The sequence below is a fragment of the Salarias fasciatus genome, chromosome 7 (genome assembly GCF_902148845.1).
Source record: "Salarias fasciatus chromosome 7, fSalaFa1.1, whole genome shotgun sequence".
Lineage (NCBI taxonomy): Eukaryota > Metazoa > Chordata > Actinopteri > Blenniiformes > Blenniidae > Salarias > Salarias fasciatus.
In genome coordinates this window covers 31,368,599-31,385,785 of record NC_043751.1, presented here as the reverse complement: position 1 = coordinate 31,385,785, position 17,187 = coordinate 31,368,599, and the positions used below count along the sequence as shown (strand labels likewise).

Sequence of the window (17,187 nt, the reverse complement as noted above, 5' to 3'; positions counted from 1 at the left end):
TCACAAACAAACGAGATGTTTTTCTCGAAGAATTCTAACTTTATACTTTAAAAACCTTAAAAACTGTTGGGCTGTAAAACTTCTGTTGCTTTCTGTCAGGAAGGTCAAATAAAGCCGATTGTTCCTCAACGCTACATTTGATTCCTTCATCTTACAGTGGGATGATGCGTTCAAGGACCTGCACTCAGGAGCAGAATGAGGGAAGCACACATGAAGACCAGAAACCTGGTGGAAATACTTCAGACATGACTTTTGTTTTGAAAGGATGAGAGAAAAGTGAGGGAAATAAAATGAAGAAAGACAAACGTAGGAGAAATACCTCATTGATTCAGTAAACAAGCTTCAAAAAAGTCTCAATACTACAATATTTTATTGATTTATAAAGCAGGCTTTGATTAAAGTAGAGAAGCAATGATATTTTATTAAATTAATTTATTATTGAGTGTTTTACACATCGAAAAAAAAGACCAATGATGTAGTGTCATTGATATGCCTGCTTTGCAAATATTGGGGAAAAAAATGTTTGCATGAAATAATGTCATTTGAAAAACTAAAAATCGATGGATTTCTGGTGATTTTTGTTCATGAAGTGCCACGTGTCATAAATACTTCAGTGATTTATAAATACTCAGTAGATATTATCCTTAGTTCGGACTGTTTTGTCTGTATAAATTATTCCATAACTGGAGTTAACGTGATCAAGTGCTGCAGTAATTCCAGAATCAACCTGCAGTACCGCCCGGGGTCCGGGAGGGGGCACTGTGACGTCACGCCGCTCTTTCTCTTCCAGCGGCTCTCACCTTTTTGTCCTCGCGGCGTTCCGTAGTGGCGGTTCTTATTACCTGCAGGCGGATCACAAACAAACCGTTTTTCTCCCACTTTTCGCTCTTTGTAGCGCAACTGTTGGTAAGTGTGACACTCCTGCCAGGAAACACTTGATCCTCCGGAGACTTTTCCACTTGTTCCTGTCGTTTTTCACTGTTTTCAAACTTTCTGTCCATGCTAATTAATTGACGCTGAGCTGAAGCTAGCGGCGAGTTAGCCGGTTGATATAAACTAGTTTAAACTGACGGAGCTCTCCACTGAACTACAGCTGATTGATGTTAACTAGTTTAAACTGGTGGAGCTCTAAACTAAAGCTGGTCGATATAGACTAGATTCAACTGATGGAGGTCCAAACTAAAGCTTCTTGATAAAAACTAGTTTAAACTGATGGAGCGCTAAACTGAAGCTGGTTGATATAAACTAGATTTAAGTGATGGAGATCTAAACTAAAGCTTATTGATAAAAACTAGTTTAAACTGATGAAGCTCTAAGCTAAAGCTGGTTTATGTTAACTATGGAGCTCTGAACTGTATTCACTAACTGCTCCAAGGCTCATCCAGTCCCAGTAAACTGTTATTAAACCTGATTACAAACCGTCTTCTTCAATATTATAAAGCGTTGAAATAGCGTCAGAGCTTTATTGTTTTATTGTTTTCACCCATTTAACGGAGGACTGGATCCCCGAGTAGACCTCTTCCTGAGGACCTCAGAGGTCTCCATGTTTCATATTTTACCGGTAATTTTTTTTCTTTTTTCTCCGACTCTTCCTCGGGTGCGTTTGTTTTGCTCTCCAGCTGTTGCCATGGAGGAGGTGACTCGCCTGGTGTCGACCGGAGACTCGGTGAAGGTCTGGGACTCGGTTTCCATGACCCAGCTGGAGCAGTTCAACCCTCACAGCAGCAGCCATCCGGTGGCGCGGGCCTGCTGGAGCTCCAACAGTATCCTGACCCGGGGAGGGGGCGGGGACGGGGGTGTCGGGCGGTCCCGGTTCCACCTTGACCCTTTCAGATCAGTACCTGGTGACGGCGAGCAGCGGCGGAGACAAGCTGGTGCTGTCCAGCTTGAAGTCGTCTCCGGTCCCTGTGGTGGAGCTGGCTGAGGGAGTGAGTCTCCGCCTTCACGCTGCTGGCGCGACTCGCTCCGCTCCACCTGACTCCGTGTTCTGCTCTCCGTTCTGTGACCGTCCAGAAACACCAGACGTGTGTGTGTCTGAGCTCCACCTCCCAGTTCGTCGTCAGCGGCGGTCTGGATCACTGCGTCAACATCTGGGACCTGAAGACCAAAAGGCTGCTGCGCTCCCTCAAGGTAAGAACCCCCCTCCCCCTCCAACCGAGGGCCTGACCCCGGAGCGCTCTAACAGGGCTGTCCACTGCTCCACAGGACCACACGGACGACGTCACCTGTGTGACCTTCAACGCCAACGACTCCTGCCTGGCGTCCAGCTCCATGAGGGGCGACGTGGTGCTGCACAGTATGACCACCCACCTGTCCAGCAAGCCCCTCGCACTCGCCGACACCACGGTGAGACCCCACCCTTACCCTCTAAAACCCCACCCTTACCCTCCAGACCCCCACCCTGACCTTCCAGACCACCACCCTTACCCTCCAGACCCCCACCCTGACCTTCCAGACCCCCACCCTTACCCTCCAAAACCCCACCCTTACCCTCCAGACCCCCACCCTGACCTTCCGGACCCCCATCCTGACCTTCCAGACCCCCACCACACTCACTTTCTCTTCATCGATTTAGGTTTTAATGGTTGTGTGTAGGGAGGGGTGTTATGGATGAACTGGCTTCCCTGCTAAGTGATGACCGACTTCCTTACACGTTCATAGTTGCTGCTGTATGTTTAAAAACAATTCACAACAATTCAGGGAAATTCACGTCAGACATTTCATGAGTTGTATTTCAGCACCGAGCATGCTGAAGGAGGTGGGTCACCAGTTAGCAGAGACACCAGTTCATTTGAAACACCACATTTTCCACTCGAAGGCTGTCACTTCCCGCTTCAGTGGAACAAATAAATGGACATGTTACATGCGACTCGAAGTGATGTTTAGATGTTCCTCATCACATTCTTGTTTTATTTTCTCTTTTCTTTTTGGAATAGTTTGAAAGCTTTCCGTTGGGACTGGTTCAAGCAGCTTCCTGTTAACCCTTGCTCACTGTGTTGCAGTCGGTCCAGGACGTGCGCTTCTCAGCGGTGAAGCGCTCCATGCTGGGCAGCTGCTCCACGAGCGGCACGGTGGTGCTGTGGGACTCCAACACCCAGAAGGCCCTGCACGCGTTCGAGTCCTCCCACAAGGCGCCGAGCTGCAGCCTGGCCTTCTCGCCCACCAGCGACCTGCTGGTGGTGAGCGTGGGCCTGGACAAGCGGGTGCTGTTCTACGACACGGCCAGCAGGATGTGAGCGCCTCCGTCTCTTCCTCACCGAGTCGCTCCTGAAAATCAGTGGAGCTTGATGTTTTCATGACATTTCAGTAGAAATGCTTCAGTCTGGTTCTAGAATGTCTTCATGTTCACACAGCAACGTTTTGAAAACTCTGTAGTTTACATGTCTCAGACATTCCTGTGGATCATTAGCATGGTCACTGTAACAGACGAGGACCAGGAGAATATAGACCAGGACCAGGGGAATCTGGACCGGGACCAGGGGAATATAGATCAGGACCAGGGGAATATAGATCAGGACCAGAGGAATATGGACCAGGACCACAAGAATCTGGACCTGGACAAGGACCAAGACCAGGAGAATGTAGATTAGAACCAGGGGGAATCTGGACCGGAACCAAGACCACTTCCTGTCCGTCCACTGAGCATGTGCAGAGCTAGTTTTACTACGTGGTGACGCCGTGTTGCTAATAAACAAAAGCAGATTTTCCATCTTCTAAAAGGAGCCCAAGCATTTTCAAAAAGTTCCACTTTGTGAGCCGTTTTCAGTGTTTCGGAGCTCCCAAAACACAGAACCTTCACACTTTAAGTTGGAAAACATTGGATTTGGAATTGCCACTGGACCCAGAGGTGGACCCTGAGGAACACCAGAAACCATCGCTGATGGATCCCGGTGTTCCCAGTAGTCCAGAATGAAGACAGACCAGAGTCACTTCAGGAAACATCGATCTTTTCTGCTCCTGAATCATTTTTAAGGGAAAAATTCCTTTATGCCAAAGTAAAGTGTCTGTGTGTGTGTGTCTGTGTGTGTGTCTGTGTGTGTGTGTGTCTGTGTGTGTCTGTGTTCCTCAGCGTGCTGCGGTCCATCCGGGTGGACAGCCCCCTCACGGCGTTGGACTTCACGCCGGACGGCACCGGCCTGGTGGTGGGCGGCACCCAGGGCTCCATCTACCAGTACGACCTGAGGAACTCCAGCACCCCCACCAAGGTCACCCTGGCCCACAAGACCTCCGTCACCTGCCTGCGCTTCCAGAACGGCGCCAGACACAAGGTAGCGGACCGCCGGGTTAGCGTTAGCGTTAGCCGACAGTGTTGTGTTAGCGTTTCCTCACCCTCCATCCCCGCTGCTCGTACCGTCCCCCCCCCCCCCCCAGTCCGGTAAACCGGCCCCAACGAAGATCTCCAGCATCAAGAGATCCTCCTCCAAGCCGCCCAGCAGCCAGTCAGAGCCCCCCCGCAGCCCAGGCCCCGCCCCCAACAGGCCGGCGACCAGCACAGGTGAGTCGAGAAAGAAACCGAGTCTGAATCTGGAGCCATCAAAACCTCATAATCCGGGGAAACTTGTGCCCAGCAGGAGGCGCCGGTACCGAGGCGCCGAGTCGGCAGGCGGAAGGTCAGCCGGGGGCGGAGCTTCCTGTTGCTATGGAGAAGTTTGGCCAGGTCGGGCGAAGCAGCTTGGACATGTTCTCCCCCGTTCGCAAAGACCTGGCGTCCGATTCCGGCGACGCCACCGTGAACGTTTACAGACAGCTGTCGCTCACCCCTGACTCCGCCCCCTCTCTCCTGATTGGTCCAGATCCCAGGGCTCCGTCCGGGGACACGCCCGTCGGGCGAGCGCACGGTACGACGGGCGACCTCCTCACAGCGAGACGCTGTGGACCTGCTCTCACGGTTTGTCTGTTGCCATAGTAACCGGCGTGGCGTCGGGGCCCAGGGACACGGAGGGACAGCAGCTGACTGGACGAGGCAGCCTGGACATCTTCTCTCCACTCCGAGACGGTCAGAAACACCGACGGGACGACTTCGCTCCTCAGGTTCAGGTTCACGGAGTCGTAACGGAGACGCTTCCTTTCAGACGTGTTCAGCAGGACGCCGCTGGGGACGCCGCTGACGGCCGGTCGCTCCTTCACCCCCACGCCCGCCTTCCCGTCGCCGCTCACCATCAAAGAGGAGGAGGCGGTCGGCGCTAAAGACGCGACGGACTCCGGAAAGGTGACGGTCAGCTGTCGTTTTCTCTGATTGAACATGAAGCGAAGAAAATTTGAGAATTAGTCAATGAAGCACTGAGGTCAGCAGTTAGCATGGCGTTAGCATGCTAGCCAGTTAGCCGGAGCCCTTCCAGCCTCCTGATGCGTCTCATCGACAGTCGGACAGAGCCAGCAGCTCGGGCCAGGAGGACGGAGAGACCCCGCCCCCCACAGCTCAGCAGACCAATCACAGCCAGCCGGCTCCGCCCATCTTCACCCCGGAGGCCGGCCCCCGCAGAGCCAATGGCGTCCCGGCTCAGGAAGCTCCGCCCACTGCCTCAGCAGGTAGGGCTTCACCCCCCCGCCCCCGCCCGAGCCCCAGGGCTCAGTCCCCACCAACTGTCTGTGGTGCATTCAGTGCCCTTCAGTCACAGTGGGGCAGCAGAGCGTCTGGTGCGTTCAGGGCCCTGGTCTGGCTACAGCCTGTGGTGCGTTCAGGGCCCTGGTCTGGCTGCAGCCTGTGGTGCGTTCAGGGCCCTGGTCTGGCTACAGCCTGTGGTGCGTTCAGGGCCCTGGTCTGGCTGCAGCCTGTGGTGCGTTCAGGGCCCTGGTCTGGCTGCAGCCTGTGGTGCGTTCAGGGCCCTGGTCTGGCTGCAGCCTGTGGTGCGTTCAGGGCCCTGGTCTGGCTGCAGCCTGTGGTGCGTTCAGGGCCCTGGTCTGGCTGCAGGACATCGGGCCCCCTCACTGTGTCCTCGTGTCCTGCAGGTCCCTCGGTGACGGCGGCCGTGTCCTCGACTCTCTCGAACGTGGCGGGCGCAGCGGAGCAGGGCGCCGCCGCTCCGATGACCCCCCTGCAGATCCACTTCATCCAGAACATGATCCACGAAACCCTGGAGGAGTTCAGGTCCGTCCCTCTGACCCCTGACCCCTGACCTCTGACCCCGTCCGCTCGGGGTCTCACTGCGTTGTTTCCTGCATTGACTGACTGATTTGTCGGTGCTGCCTTCAGGGACGAGTGTCACAAGGACGTCATCAACCTGCAGGTGGAGATGATCCGACAGTTTTACATCCAGCTGGTGAGAAAAAAAATCCACTTCCTGTTTGTGACGTAGCGTCAGTAGGACTTCAGGGTCTCTGGTAATCTGAGAGTTTTCCGTCTGGCTGAGTTTCCTGCAGGATTAGCAAAGTTTACTGATGTGTCTGTGTCTGTGTCTGTGTCTGTGTGTGTGTGTGTGTGTGTGTGTGTGTTTCAGCGAGAGATCCACGGTCTATTGGAGAAATACTCGGTGAACGAGTCTCTGGTGGAGGAGATCGAGAGGCTGAGGGAGGAAAACCGCCAGCTGAGGGCCAACTACTGACTCACCCTGTGTGTGTGTGTGTGTGTGTGTGTGTGTGTGTGTAAAATGGAACTGTAAATTAAAGATGTGGAGTCTCTGCAGCTCCTTCACTTCTACTGTTTATAAAAAAACATTTTGTGTAAAGAATAAATAAAGAACAGAATCTACTGACGTCTTCAAAACGTCTCTGTCTTAAAAGCTGAAGGTCAGAGTTCAACAACCCTAAAGTTTAATATTCAGCAGTGGAGAAAAATGGCGTTAAACCTGTGAAATGTATTATTCGGTCTACATGTTTTAATCTGATATGGGTGAAATTAAAACTCTTCTTTTGGCCTTTGGTGTTTTTCTGTGAGTGTTTCACTCTGCGAAAAAGTAAAAATTGTTGCTGCTTGTTATTGGCAAAAATAACTTTCAATGTAGTTTAAGGGATGTTTAAAAATGAAAAACATAATGGTATGACAAAGTCATGCCATTATGCCATTATTAGTCAAATGATTTTGTGTCCTTCAATCTGTCAGAAGTAAGAAAAGTAAATTATGATTGATATTTTTGAAACTTCCTTACAAAATGCAGTTTGACATTTAAACATCCCCTAACTGTTGATTTGTTATATCATCGTGTTTGCTGTTTTTGTTCACTTTTTAAGTTGCAACGAGTATTTCAAGCCACTGGTGCGCATGCGCAGACGTTCGCCACGGTCAGAGGGATTAACTATCTTCACACGCGTTGTACTCTCTGCCTGTTTACCATTTAGCTGCTGCTAACCACGTAGGTCCTGTTAAAAGTGCATTAACATCCAAACATTCACGAAGTAATGGTTTATCTCCCATAGTGAGGCGTGGGTTTCCAAATAGGTACAGTAAATAAACCGGGATAAACAATCTGGATGGGGTTTGCTATGTGCGGCAGTGCGCATGCGCAGACGTTCCTCCGTGATGAGAGGGAGAACCATCTTTACACGAGTCATACTCTCTGCTTGTTTACCTGGTTGCTGCCGCTAACCACCGAGCTCCTGTTTAAAGTATAAAAAAGTTCCGTTTGGGCGTCTCCGACTCAAATATTAGAGCCCGAAGACGTGTTTCACTCAGACCTACCCAGAAGGGCCGGGAGAAAGTCTTGGTCTGAGCTGTTAATCTGCTGGTAGCAGGTTAGCATGCTAGCAGTCACCTTGGTGAACTTTGACCCGGACTGTAAGCACACCTGGTGGGAGACGCCTTGACCACAACACCTGGACCAGAACATCTGGAGAGCTGCTGTACACACTTTACCATCTCACTGGTTAGTCGGCGACTCGAGCATCTACCAACCTGCTCATTAACCTGCTCGTAATCCTGCTGCTTATTCAGTCACTGCAGGTTAACCTGCAGCCTTTATTACATAAGATTAAGTTTCAAGCAAATCAAATTCATTTTCAAATTAAAATTTAATAAATGTGCACATTTTCAAAACCACTAGGATTGGACTGAGCAGCTTTAATCTGCTGAATATTTTAGTTCGATTCACTTGTTGAAAAACGTTTTTTTGCTGTTTGAGCCTTTTCAGCTGTCAGTGATTTTAGCTTCTTGTACTATGTCTTCTTTGCTGTCTTAACTTTATTCCCTTTTTGTAAAACCATTTGAACTATTTCCTTTTTTAAAATAATCCCCCATTTAAACCATTTTAGCGGTCGTTTTAACTACTTCAGAATTTTTTATTTTATTTTTTTTAATTGTACCCTTTATTTTGTAGAGTAACTTGGTTGGGACTGATTCTCATGATTTTTAAACAATTGAAGCTCTTGTTTTCCAAACTTTTTTTATATTTGGGGTTTTTAAGCTTATTTTTCCTGTTTCAACCTCGTTTCACTTGAGTTGATTTTAGCTGGATGATCCTATTTGACCTGTTTTTTTTTTTTTTTTGCAGTTCTAGCCACTGTTATTGGTTTCAGGATTTTGCAGCACTGGTCTGAAGACTTGACTCTTGACTGGCTTTAACGTGCAGCGATGCCGTTTCTGTTTCAGCGTCCCGGGCGACGATGGCCAATCCGCTGCGAGCCGAAGTGGTTCGACTCTACAAGAACGTGAGGACACGCCGACTGCTGAAGCTCTGCGTCTTCTGAACATTCTTCCTGAAACACACTGGAGCTTCGCATCGAACGCCAAAAGCCATCCGTGAAATACAAATCAAAGTCTCTTGACTTTCTCAAACTACAGATTCATGTTTAAGTCCCCACACTGACAAGTTTCAATCGTTACTAAAGGAGAAAAGTTAAAAAAGAAAAAATAAGACGTCAACAGCTGACTGTGGGGGCGTTTCCAAATCCAGTTAGGCCACGCCCTCTTAAAAATCTTTTTCAACACATGTTCAAAAGCAGATCTCCGAATGTTCTTCACCCGGACGTTAAGTTTGAGGAAGTGGTTAGTGAATCGATATCGCCCAGTGTTTAATCGTAGACTAACAGAAAGACCCTGAATGTTTTGAAAAAACGTTTTTTTAATTGGTCTAAAATATCCTAAAAATACAAAGTAAAAGTTTGGGGTTTCCCCTGGAAATCGTGGTCAGAGCTGGTTCTGGTCCAGACGCTGCAGTACCTCCGCCAGCCACCAGGGGGCAGAGCTTCGATCGGCCAATGGGAGAGCAGCAGCTAACCTTCCCGCCCTTCCTCCTCAGCTCCTCTACCTCGGCCGGGAGTATCCCAAAGGCGGCGACTACTTCAGGGACCGCCTGCGGTTGGCGTTCTCCAAGAACAAAGGCGTGCAGGACCCGGAGCAGATCAGGGCGCTGATCGCCCGCGGCGAGTTCGTGGCCCGCGAGCTGGAGGCGCTGTACTACCTGAGGAAGTACCGCGCCATGAAGAAGCGCTACTACGAAGAGTGAACAACACTTTATTCCCAATGCTTCAGCGGCAGAAACCCAACTCAATAAAAGTATAAAAAAACACACAGATGACTGGACGAGTGGTTCTTCACAGGCAGAACAGGCTCAGGAGGGCGCCGCCGAGCCGCCGCCGCCGCCGTCGCTCAGGTTAGCGCGGCAGATCGGACACGTGACGTTTTCCTGCAGGGACAGAAACGCGCTAGTTAGCTTAGAAATGACAGTTAGCTTAGCTGAGAGTTCAAGATACAGATTAGTTTGGTTTTAAGCTGGCTTTAGTGAATCTAGTCATTCCTTGAATATTTAGATGACTAAAACAAAAAAGCATAAAACAGGAAATACCAGGAAGAAAAGAAATGTATCCTAGCACAACTGCTACGAACAGAAAAATGAGCCCAGTTAAAAATAAGGTTTCAGTACAGACTTCTAAATACTCAAGTATTAAAGTGAGCTTTTGTGGAAAAACTTTAAAGAAAATTACTGACAACAGCTCACTCTGCAAAGCAACTGCTGAGCTAACGTGAACGTTACAGGTTAGCATAAATGAGCTCCACAGATAGCTTAGCATAGAGGGACACATTTCAGATGAATTAAATATGAATGAATGAGACGTCAAACACTTAAAAATAATTTCACAAAGATCCGAAAAGTAAATTTAGGTTAGCATTAAAGTGAAAAATAAAATACCTAGAATTAGCTTGCTGGATTAGCATGACATAGAGACTAGGAAGGAAAAATAGAGGGTGAGGTGATTTATGACTGAAAACTGTGGGAAACAAAAGTGAAATTGGGGAAAAAAACAACTTTAGCTAAGTTAGCTTCCATTTTTTTGAAGGGATATTAAACTCCAAAGCTGTCTGGAGGAAGTGGTGTTAGCTTAGCACTGGAGACGTCGCACCTTGAGCCAGCGGTCGATGCACTGGACGTGGTAGTCATGGAAACAGGGCAGTATCCTCAGCTTCTCTCCTTCGCTGTACTCGCAGAAGCAGATCTGACACCTGTGGACGGAGAGCAAAACGCGGGTCAAACGGACGCCTGAGGCGGCGGCGGCGGCGTTCATCGCGGGGCGGCGGAGGGACTCACTGCGTGCTCCCGCCGGCGCTCGCAGACTGGAAGCGTTTGGTGGGAAACCTCTGGATCTCCCGGCGGCTCAGTTTGTGGGTCACCACGGCACCACGGAGATCCTCGAAGGCCAGCAGAGCCTGAAACGCAAGAGACCGTCTGTAGCGCCCCCGCTAGCTGCAGCGCTATACTGATAACTGCAGCGCGACACGGCTAGCAGCGTCCAGTCTGAATTTACCAATCTGAGAAAGAAAAAGTTCAAAAAAACCTGACAGGTCTGTTGTGATTAGCCTGCTAATGAAATGCTAATTTTAATAGAAGAGATGTGTGTGCTAACTGTAGCATTGTTGCTAAATTATTGAAATATCTCGTCTATAAATACCTCACATGAGTGAGTTCACGCTTTCTCACCTCGTAGTTGTTTTCGTCGGAGAAGTCGAGCTCAGAGGTCCATCGACTCCGCCCCCTTCGCATGGAGCGACCAATCAGCTCTGAGAACACAGCCAGCTCATGTTAGCTTAGCATTAAGCGTAGAAATGAGGAAAAAGTTCAATCATGTAAACAACGATCCAAGAAAATTATCTTGAATAAATCTAACATAAATAAAAAACTAAAAGTTAAAATAGCATAAAGATGTAAACAACGAAGAATTAGCTTCAGAGTTAGCATAAAGCTTAACAATCTAAATAAAGAATAAAAACACTAGCTTAGGATAAAAACTTGAAGAAATAGCTTCACACAAACTCAGACTTAATCTCCAAAACTTCCGAAAACCAGCTAGCTGGTGTTAGCTTAGCATAAAGCGGGGTCACCTTGCTCAGTGTGCGCCAGAGGATTGACAGCAGCCAGGACCTGATTCATCCAGTGGTTCTGCGCGTAAAACTGCAAACAGACAATGACAAATAGTTTTTCAAGACTGAAACACAGTTGACTTGAAGTGTGGCGTTCCTCAGGGTTTCATCCTGGGACCACTGCAGTTCTTCACAAAATGTTACTACAGAGCAGTGGTACTCAACAGGGTCCAGAAAGAGCCGCAGTGGCTGCTGGTTTTTGTTCCAACCAAGCAGGAGCAGCAAGACTCCACCCATTCCACCAAGTCTACAGGTGGACTCACTTGAGGAGCCTTCCATGTCCGAACCGCCTTCAGGGTCGGTCGGTGAATTCTGACAGTCTTAGTGTTACTCAGTTCCTCACCCTGTGGTGGTCCTGCTGGCGATGATGGTGATGATGATGATGATGGTGGGTTCTGCTGTGGGACTCCTCTCGGTCAAATTGCGCCTGTGTGAACAAACGAACGCACGGCGTTCAGGCTCCGCCCCCCCCGGGCGAGGCGTGACCGGGGGTCGGGGTTACCTGCAGACTGCGAGCCAGCGCCTCGTCCTCCTCCATCTGCAGCGAGCGCACCGTCACCTCCTCGTCGTCGCTGATCACCACATGCTCCGCCTCCCGCTCTGCATGCAGAGGAACCGGCCAATCAGGAGTCACCGCGGGAGCGCGGCGTCAAGTGGGTGTGTGTGTGTGTGTGTGTGTGTGTGTGTGTGTGTGTGTGTGTGTGTGTGTGTACCTGTGGAGGTCAGAGCTCGCTCAGCGCGCAGCCAGCTTCTTTCTTCTGCCGTCAGGAAGGAGAGAGCGTCTGAGTGCGACGCTGCTCCGGCCTCCGTGTGCGTCGGGTGGAGGACCGACTCCCGCCGGCGGGAGGAAGAGGAAGAGGTGGAGGAGAAAGATGAAGAAGAGGAGGAGGATGAAGAGGAAGAGGAGGAGGAGGATGAAGAGGAAGAAGAGAAGGCGATGAACCGGCCGATATTGGAGATAGTCGACGCCAGGATGACGTCTTCGCCGCGGCCCGACAGGCGCCGGCGCTTTGACTTGTGGGTAAATGCTCGCTCGCCCTCCACAGGAAGTCCGGAGTCTCGGAGCGCCGCCTGCAGACAGGAAACCGTCAGTGGCGGCGGCGAGCTTCACGAGGGAGAGGCGGCGTTACGGAAACTCACCGGACTGGAGCGCTCTGCCGCCGAAGGTCGACGTCTGGGACGCTTGGGGAGCTGCGGGCTGACAAAACCACGAGTTAAACTCAGGTCCGGATCGGAAAGTTCTGGAACTCCAGGAACAGACGCTGGAATATAAACATTAAAACTGAAGACGGTCTCTGGGTCGAACCCTCAACCTGGAGGGTCAGTGGATCACTCTGGATCCTCTTCAAATAGTGATCCTGGCAGATTAGCTGCTGTCAGGATCTCCAGGAATCACCAAGACTCAGGAAACTCAGAGAAAACCAGAACTGGACGGAAAATGATCCAGGAGGTTCAGAACACTGCATTAATGTCTCCAGCTTCCCCTGATACAAACACAAAGTGATCAAAGCTGTCTGTGCAGGGTGTGTGTGTGTGTGTGTGACAGAGAGAGAGAGAGAGAGAGAGAGAGAGAGAGAGAGAGAGAGAGAGAGAGAGAGAGAGAGAGAGAGAGAGAGAGCGGGGTTCTCCAGGGGTACCTGGGGGTCTCCGGGACCACAATGGACAGATCCGCCTGGTCCATCAGGCAGCCTCGGTTCAGACCTCCAGGACTTTCCGGGTCAGTCGAGCAGGGGCTGGACGGCAGCATCTCCTCCATGGTCTTCTCCTGCTCCTGGATCCGGGACTAACGTTCCCCGGCAGAAGCTCCCTGATCCCGGGCAGGGAAGGAGACGAACGAGGGGGAGGGGGGCACGATTAGCTCGTTAGCTCTCTTAGCTTCGAACTCGAGCTCCAGCCGCGGCGACAGGAATAAAACAGTTTAGAAGTGTACCTGCGAGATGAAATAACTTCTATTCGTTCTTTTCTCTGAATTTCAGTCGCTCGAAGTCCAACGGTAAGACTGGTTAGCCGCGGCGGAGGAGACGGTCCGACCCTCCTGATCCACTTCCAATTGGCTAGCCCACACGATACGGACCGGTTCTTAGCCAATCATCGTTCCTCCTGCGTTCCAAAAGCGGAAAAGGCAAGATTTTAGCCAATCAGAGGTAGAGTAGGGCGGGCCCTCATGCTCAAGCAAAGACGGTGTATTTCCGGTAATACAGCGAAAAGCTCCGAAAAACCCCGAATTTTTCCGAGTTTACTTTTGATTTCACTTTAACTCGTTTAGTAATGTGTTTTTTTCCCCTTCCTTATTTTGTTTGCATTTTTTTAATTTTGAAAAAATCCTATTGCTAAAATTACTTAATTGATTAATAAATGTGAAGAAGAGCATGTATATTCCACTAGAACTGTGTGATTGCTAAGTATTAAAAGAGTTTATGGAAAAAATATTCACTTTTATGACCAAAAGAGACATTTCTGTGCTCAGTGTGAGATTTATTTGTATCCAACATACCGAAGAGAACACAGATGTTAAACATTGATGTATGTCATAATCATTAAAAAATTTTTGAACATTCATTAAGATTTACTATAAGGTTATCCCAATTTTCAGCATAAAAAAACTGTTTATCAGTTTTGTTAACATGTCGTTTCAGAGTTTTCTCAATTTGTAACCTGTTCAGGTCATTTCACAATTTCACAATTAGTTTATCTGATGTGTGTTGTTGTGTTTTTGACATTTTAATTGTTTTATCCGCTCTCCTTCCTCCTCGTCCTCCTCCACTGTGGGCTGCTTGCAGTTTCAAACAGCCACCAGAGGGTGGCAGCCGTAATCCGGAAGCCGTTTTCGGTTCTTCCGTTAGTAGCCGCAGAAGAAGAAATCTCCCGCCCCGCGGGAACATTAAACGGAGGCGGGATTCCCAAGGCGCTCACTTTGCTGTCGGTGTTTTTTCTGATTAAACGTCAATTTATCGCACAACTCGGTGCAAAAATGGTTAGAACGAAAGCCGACAACGTCCCCGCATCATACCGGAAAGGTACAGTAGCAAAATCCTCGTCTTCATATAAAAGTAGATTTTTAATACCGAGTTTCTTGAAGAATTGGCCCTTTTTATCACAGCGTCTGGCGGGCTCGGGCGTTCACAGAAAAATGGTCTAACCATTGCGCTTTGGACGTTTTATTTAACATAGATTATTACTTTTAATATAAGTTTGTTCGTGTTGCGGTTTGTAATTGTGGTAAATTCCACTCCTGTCGTTGAGACAACAGCCTCCCGCCAACCCGGAGGGAGAATCGGCTCCTCTTCTCTTCATCCTGAGAAACACGATCAGCCTGAATCAAAAGTCTCGTTTCAGTCAGATAAAACCTGTCAAACAGTTGAATCACACCCGTCTCGATAGATGACATTCAGGCCGTTTTCTAAAGTTAATATCTCAAGCTGTTACAAACTGGCGCCAGTTTCGGGCGCAGTTTATTGAACCCTTCCTACCAAACTCTGTTTAAAATAATGGAAGTTTTACATTTTCTTTGTTATACATCAAATAAAGTGCAAGAAAGTCAGCAAATAGTCTAACAGTCACCATCTATGCGGTGTTGTGTGGTTTTCGGCTGACAGTAAACTCACTGTTCACAACTTGTGTTGGAAAAAACGAAACTTTTTACTTGTAATTCTGTCCAACGTTTATTCCACCAAACTCTTTACTGAAAAGTAAAGAGCTGCCATTCATTGTTGTAAAAACTGTTTTTCAGGATTGTCATAATTTCAGTACATGTGAAATGAACTGAACTTTTCACAATCTCAACAATAGTTACTTTTAAATCTAAGTTCCTCTGGGAAAAAGCTGCTGGTTTTAGTGTTGTTTTCTGCAGAAGACTCATGAAAGAATAACTTTCTCTCTTGTGGAGTTTCTATACATGTCAACAGACTCTGAAGCGCCCATTTCCTTTAAAAATCCCTCTGATTTGCATTTGAATCTTTATTTTTCTGTTTTCCTGCAGATGAGTGTTAAAAAGTCTTTTCTCTTTGCAGCCGTCGCAGCGTCGGCTCCTCGGAAGTCTCTGGGCTCCAGTTCAGCCAACGCTTCGTCCTCCAGCTGCCAGTCACCCTCACAAGGTCCCAACACACACACACACACACACACACACACACACACACACACACACACACACACACACACACACACACACGTAATTTATCACTGCAGGTATGAATAAAGTCACAGCAGCTCCACGAGAATATTTAATGATGAATAAAAAGACACATTCCAGCATTCACAACATAAAAAAGCAAAGTATGAACTCCTCATCTCGTCCAGTTGTCATTATTCCTGAAGAAAACAGTCTTCACATTTTGGATTATTAGAAACTCGGAGCACAAAATCTCTCCTGAACCAAATTTTTTAAAATGTATTACAAACATAGGTTCAAATGCTGTAATAACACCTTAAACATGACATCTGCACAGGTTGAACATAGCAAAAGAAACAGGAAACAGGAAACAAAAAAAAAGAAGAAATAAAGTCGTTGCAAATCCATATAACAAAAATATATTCAAACAAACTTACCAGAGGTCAAAATATGATTTATAATAACATAAAATGCCCCAACAAAGTACAAAGTTTTAGTGCAGACTCATTTTTCATTATTTTCAGGTTTAATAAATACATTTTAATATTTTTCCCAAAATAAAAAACCACGATGTTTTGTTTTGTTTTAATTGACATTTATGTATTGAGAATTTGGCTGTCAGTATTAAATTATTAACAACAAAGAAATATGATGGAAAACCAGACGTTCTGGTGTCGGTTCACCGGTGAAGAGATTTTAAAATGTGTTATTCCCCTCACAGCCAAGAACAAGTACGCGGGGGGGAACCCGGTGTGCCCGCGGCCCACCCCCACCTGGCAGAAGGGCATCGGCGACTTCTTCGGCGGGCCGCCCCGGAAACCCGAGAAGGAGAACAGGAAGCCCGGCGGGGACGAGGAGGAGGACGACGGCGAGGAGGCGGGAGGCAGCGGCGTGTCCAAGACCACCAGGAGGTGCGTTTGGACGCATCGGGCGGGGCTGGGGGGTCTGTGGAGGCAGGCGGAGCTAAATCAGAGGTGTGTTTGTTTCCAGGAGCAGACCGCTGCCCGCCGAGGACGAAGACGACGACTGAACCGGCCCCTCCTCTGTGTACATCTGTATATAAATGAGTTCCCAGCTAGTTTTGTAAAGCTCAATAAAGTTTTCTGTTCGTGTTTTTAACCAGTGTGTGTCTGGATCTCTTCTGTTTCTGAACCAACTCGTTAAAACGAAGCAGATTCTTCCTCAAAGATTGAATTTCATGTCAAAATGATCTTTAAAAATCTGTTTAAGAAGAAATTAAATTATTGAATGAATTCAACTATATATTTTTTTGCTTTGTAGCAGGAAAATTAGAGCTCACAAGTTTGTCTAGTTTAAAAAAAAATCTTAAAGTACAACATGAGAGTAGAAAGAGTTTGAGAAAGTTTAAATTGAAAGGTGAAATGAGATGAATAGTTATCACTTTGACACGTGGCAAGCTTGAAGATGCCAATGAAGGAAAGAAGAATCAAGGTTAAACTATTAAAATGGGGAAGGGTCAAAGGTCAACGATGGTCCTTGATGGTGCTTTCAAGAGAAACTGGATGTAAAATGATTTTTTTTAAAAATTGGCTCAAACTTGATTTTTTCTTGTAACTAATCTCTTCTTTTGAAGATTAGAGATCTTAAATAAGATTTGATCTGATTTGACTCTTCCTGATTGACGCTTCCTAATGGAGTCATAGGTCCCGGTGAATAAATCAAACACACCCAATGTCGCTTTCGTTTCTGCGGAGTTAAATTTCCGAATCGTTTGATTGAAATGTTATTTCGAGAGGAATCGTCTCTCTGGTTTTCAGCCGTGTTTTAATGC

General features: G+C 47.9%; 4 protein-coding genes across 7 annotated transcripts; 3 read left to right on the top strand and 1 right to left on the bottom strand.

Moving 5' to 3' along the window:
* Nucleotides 1–823: 823 nt before the first annotated feature.
* On the top strand, nt 824–12,064 carry nedd1 (NEDD1 gamma-tubulin ring complex targeting factor). 3 transcript variants are annotated; one of them, XM_030097020.1, is made up of 16 exons: nt 824–906; nt 1,620–1,763; nt 1,834–1,928; nt 2,014–2,130; nt 2,206–2,346; nt 3,003–3,232; nt 4,070–4,268; nt 4,372–4,495; nt 4,569–4,838; nt 4,907–4,996; nt 5,073–5,209; nt 5,364–5,529; nt 5,950–6,088; nt 6,194–6,260; nt 6,438–6,584; nt 11,945–12,064. In XM_030097020.1, the coding sequence occupies exons 2-15, from the start codon at nt 1,628–1,630 to the stop codon at nt 6,540–6,542; spliced, it is 2,016 nt and encodes a 671-aa protein (XP_029952880.1). In that variant the 5' UTR covers nt 824–906; nt 1,620–1,627; the 3' UTR covers nt 6,543–6,584; nt 11,945–12,064. The 3 variants fall into 3 exon arrangements, with proteins under 3 accessions (XP_029952880.1, XP_029952881.1, XP_029952879.1); XM_030097021.1 differs by lacking the exon at nt 11,945–12,064 and having other exon boundaries at nt 4,572–4,838; nt 6,438–6,854; XM_030097019.1 differs by lacking the exon at nt 11,945–12,064 and having other exon boundaries at nt 6,438–6,854.
* On the top strand, nt 7,485–9,433 carry lyrm5b (LYR motif containing 5b). Its single transcript, XM_030097025.1, has 3 exons — nt 7,485–7,799; nt 8,522–8,580; nt 9,171–9,433. The coding sequence occupies exons 2-3, from the start codon at nt 8,536–8,538 to the stop codon at nt 9,375–9,377; spliced, it is 252 nt and encodes an 83-aa protein (XP_029952885.1). The 5' UTR covers nt 7,485–7,799; nt 8,522–8,535; the 3' UTR covers nt 9,378–9,433.
* Nucleotides 9,374–13,348, bottom strand: LOC115392423 (uncharacterized). 2 transcript variants are annotated; one of them, XM_030097022.1, is made up of 11 exons: nt 13,218–13,348; nt 12,925–13,094; nt 12,428–12,485; nt 12,001–12,358; nt 11,790–11,887; nt 11,631–11,714; nt 11,249–11,318; nt 10,848–10,927; nt 10,458–10,576; nt 10,273–10,372; nt 9,374–9,557 (listed from the first exon to the last, which is right to left on the bottom strand). In XM_030097022.1, the coding sequence occupies exons 2-11, from the start codon at nt 13,041–13,043 to the stop codon at nt 9,483–9,485; spliced, it is 1,161 nt and encodes a 386-aa protein (XP_029952882.1). In that variant the 5' UTR covers nt 13,044–13,094; nt 13,218–13,348; the 3' UTR covers nt 9,374–9,482. The 2 variants fall into 2 exon arrangements, with proteins under 2 accessions (XP_029952882.1, XP_029952883.1); XM_030097023.1 differs by having other exon boundaries at nt 12,925–13,322.
* Nucleotides 13,349–14,148: 800 nt separating this feature from the next.
* Nucleotides 14,149–16,515, top strand: pclaf (PCNA clamp associated factor). The gene is made up of 4 exons (XM_030096594.1): nt 14,149–14,304; nt 15,298–15,381; nt 16,117–16,306; nt 16,386–16,515. The coding sequence occupies exons 1-4, from the start codon at nt 14,259–14,261 to the stop codon at nt 16,423–16,425; spliced, it is 360 nt and encodes a 119-aa protein (XP_029952454.1). The 5' UTR covers nt 14,149–14,258; the 3' UTR covers nt 16,426–16,515.
* The last annotated feature ends 672 nt before the right edge of the window (nt 16,516–17,187 follow it).

What these genes read in the sequence shown, in the direction of transcription:
- nedd1 (XM_030097020.1), top strand. Translation starts at nt 1,628, where the DNA reads ATGGAGGAGGTGACTCGCCTGGTGTCGACCGGAGACTCGGTGAAGGTC. An exon ending in CAGGCCGGCGACCAGCACAG is followed by an intron (nt 4,496 to 4,568) that starts GTGAGTCGAGAA and finishes ACTTGTGCCCAG; the next exon opens with CAGGAGGCGCCGGTACCGAG. An exon ending in CTTCTCTCCACTCCGAGACG is followed by an intron (nt 4,997 to 5,072) that starts GTCAGAAACACC and finishes GCTTCCTTTCAG; the next exon opens with ACGTGTTCAGCAGGACGCCG.
- lyrm5b (XM_030097025.1), top strand. Translation starts at nt 8,536, where the DNA reads ATGGCCAATCCGCTGCGAGCCGAAGTGGTTCGACTCTACAAGAAC. An exon ending in TGGTTCGACTCTACAAGAAC is followed by an intron (nt 8,581 to 9,170) that starts GTGAGGACACGC and finishes CTTCCTCCTCAG; the next exon opens with CTCCTCTACCTCGGCCGGGA.
- LOC115392423 (XM_030097022.1), bottom strand. Translation starts at nt 13,043, where the DNA reads ATGGAGGAGATGCTGCCGTCCAGCCCCTGCTCGACTGACCCGGAAAGT. An exon ending in CGCTGGCTCGCAGTCTGCAG is followed by an intron (nt 11,715 to 11,789) that starts GTAACCCCGACC and finishes TTGTTCACACAG; the next exon opens with GCGCAATTTGACCGAGAGGA. An exon ending in TCTGGCGCACACTGAGCAAG is followed by an intron (nt 10,928 to 11,248) that starts GTGACCCCGCTT and finishes CTGTGTTCTCAG; the next exon opens with AGCTGATTGGTCGCTCCATG.
- pclaf (XM_030096594.1), top strand. Translation starts at nt 14,259, where the DNA reads ATGGTTAGAACGAAAGCCGACAACGTCCCCGCATCATACCGGAAAG. An exon ending in CCCCGCATCATACCGGAAAG is followed by an intron (nt 14,305 to 15,297) that starts GTACAGTAGCAA and finishes TTCTCTTTGCAG; the next exon opens with CCGTCGCAGCGTCGGCTCCT. An exon ending in CTGCCAGTCACCCTCACAAG is followed by an intron (nt 15,382 to 16,116) that starts GTCCCAACACAC and finishes TTCCCCTCACAG; the next exon opens with CCAAGAACAAGTACGCGGGG.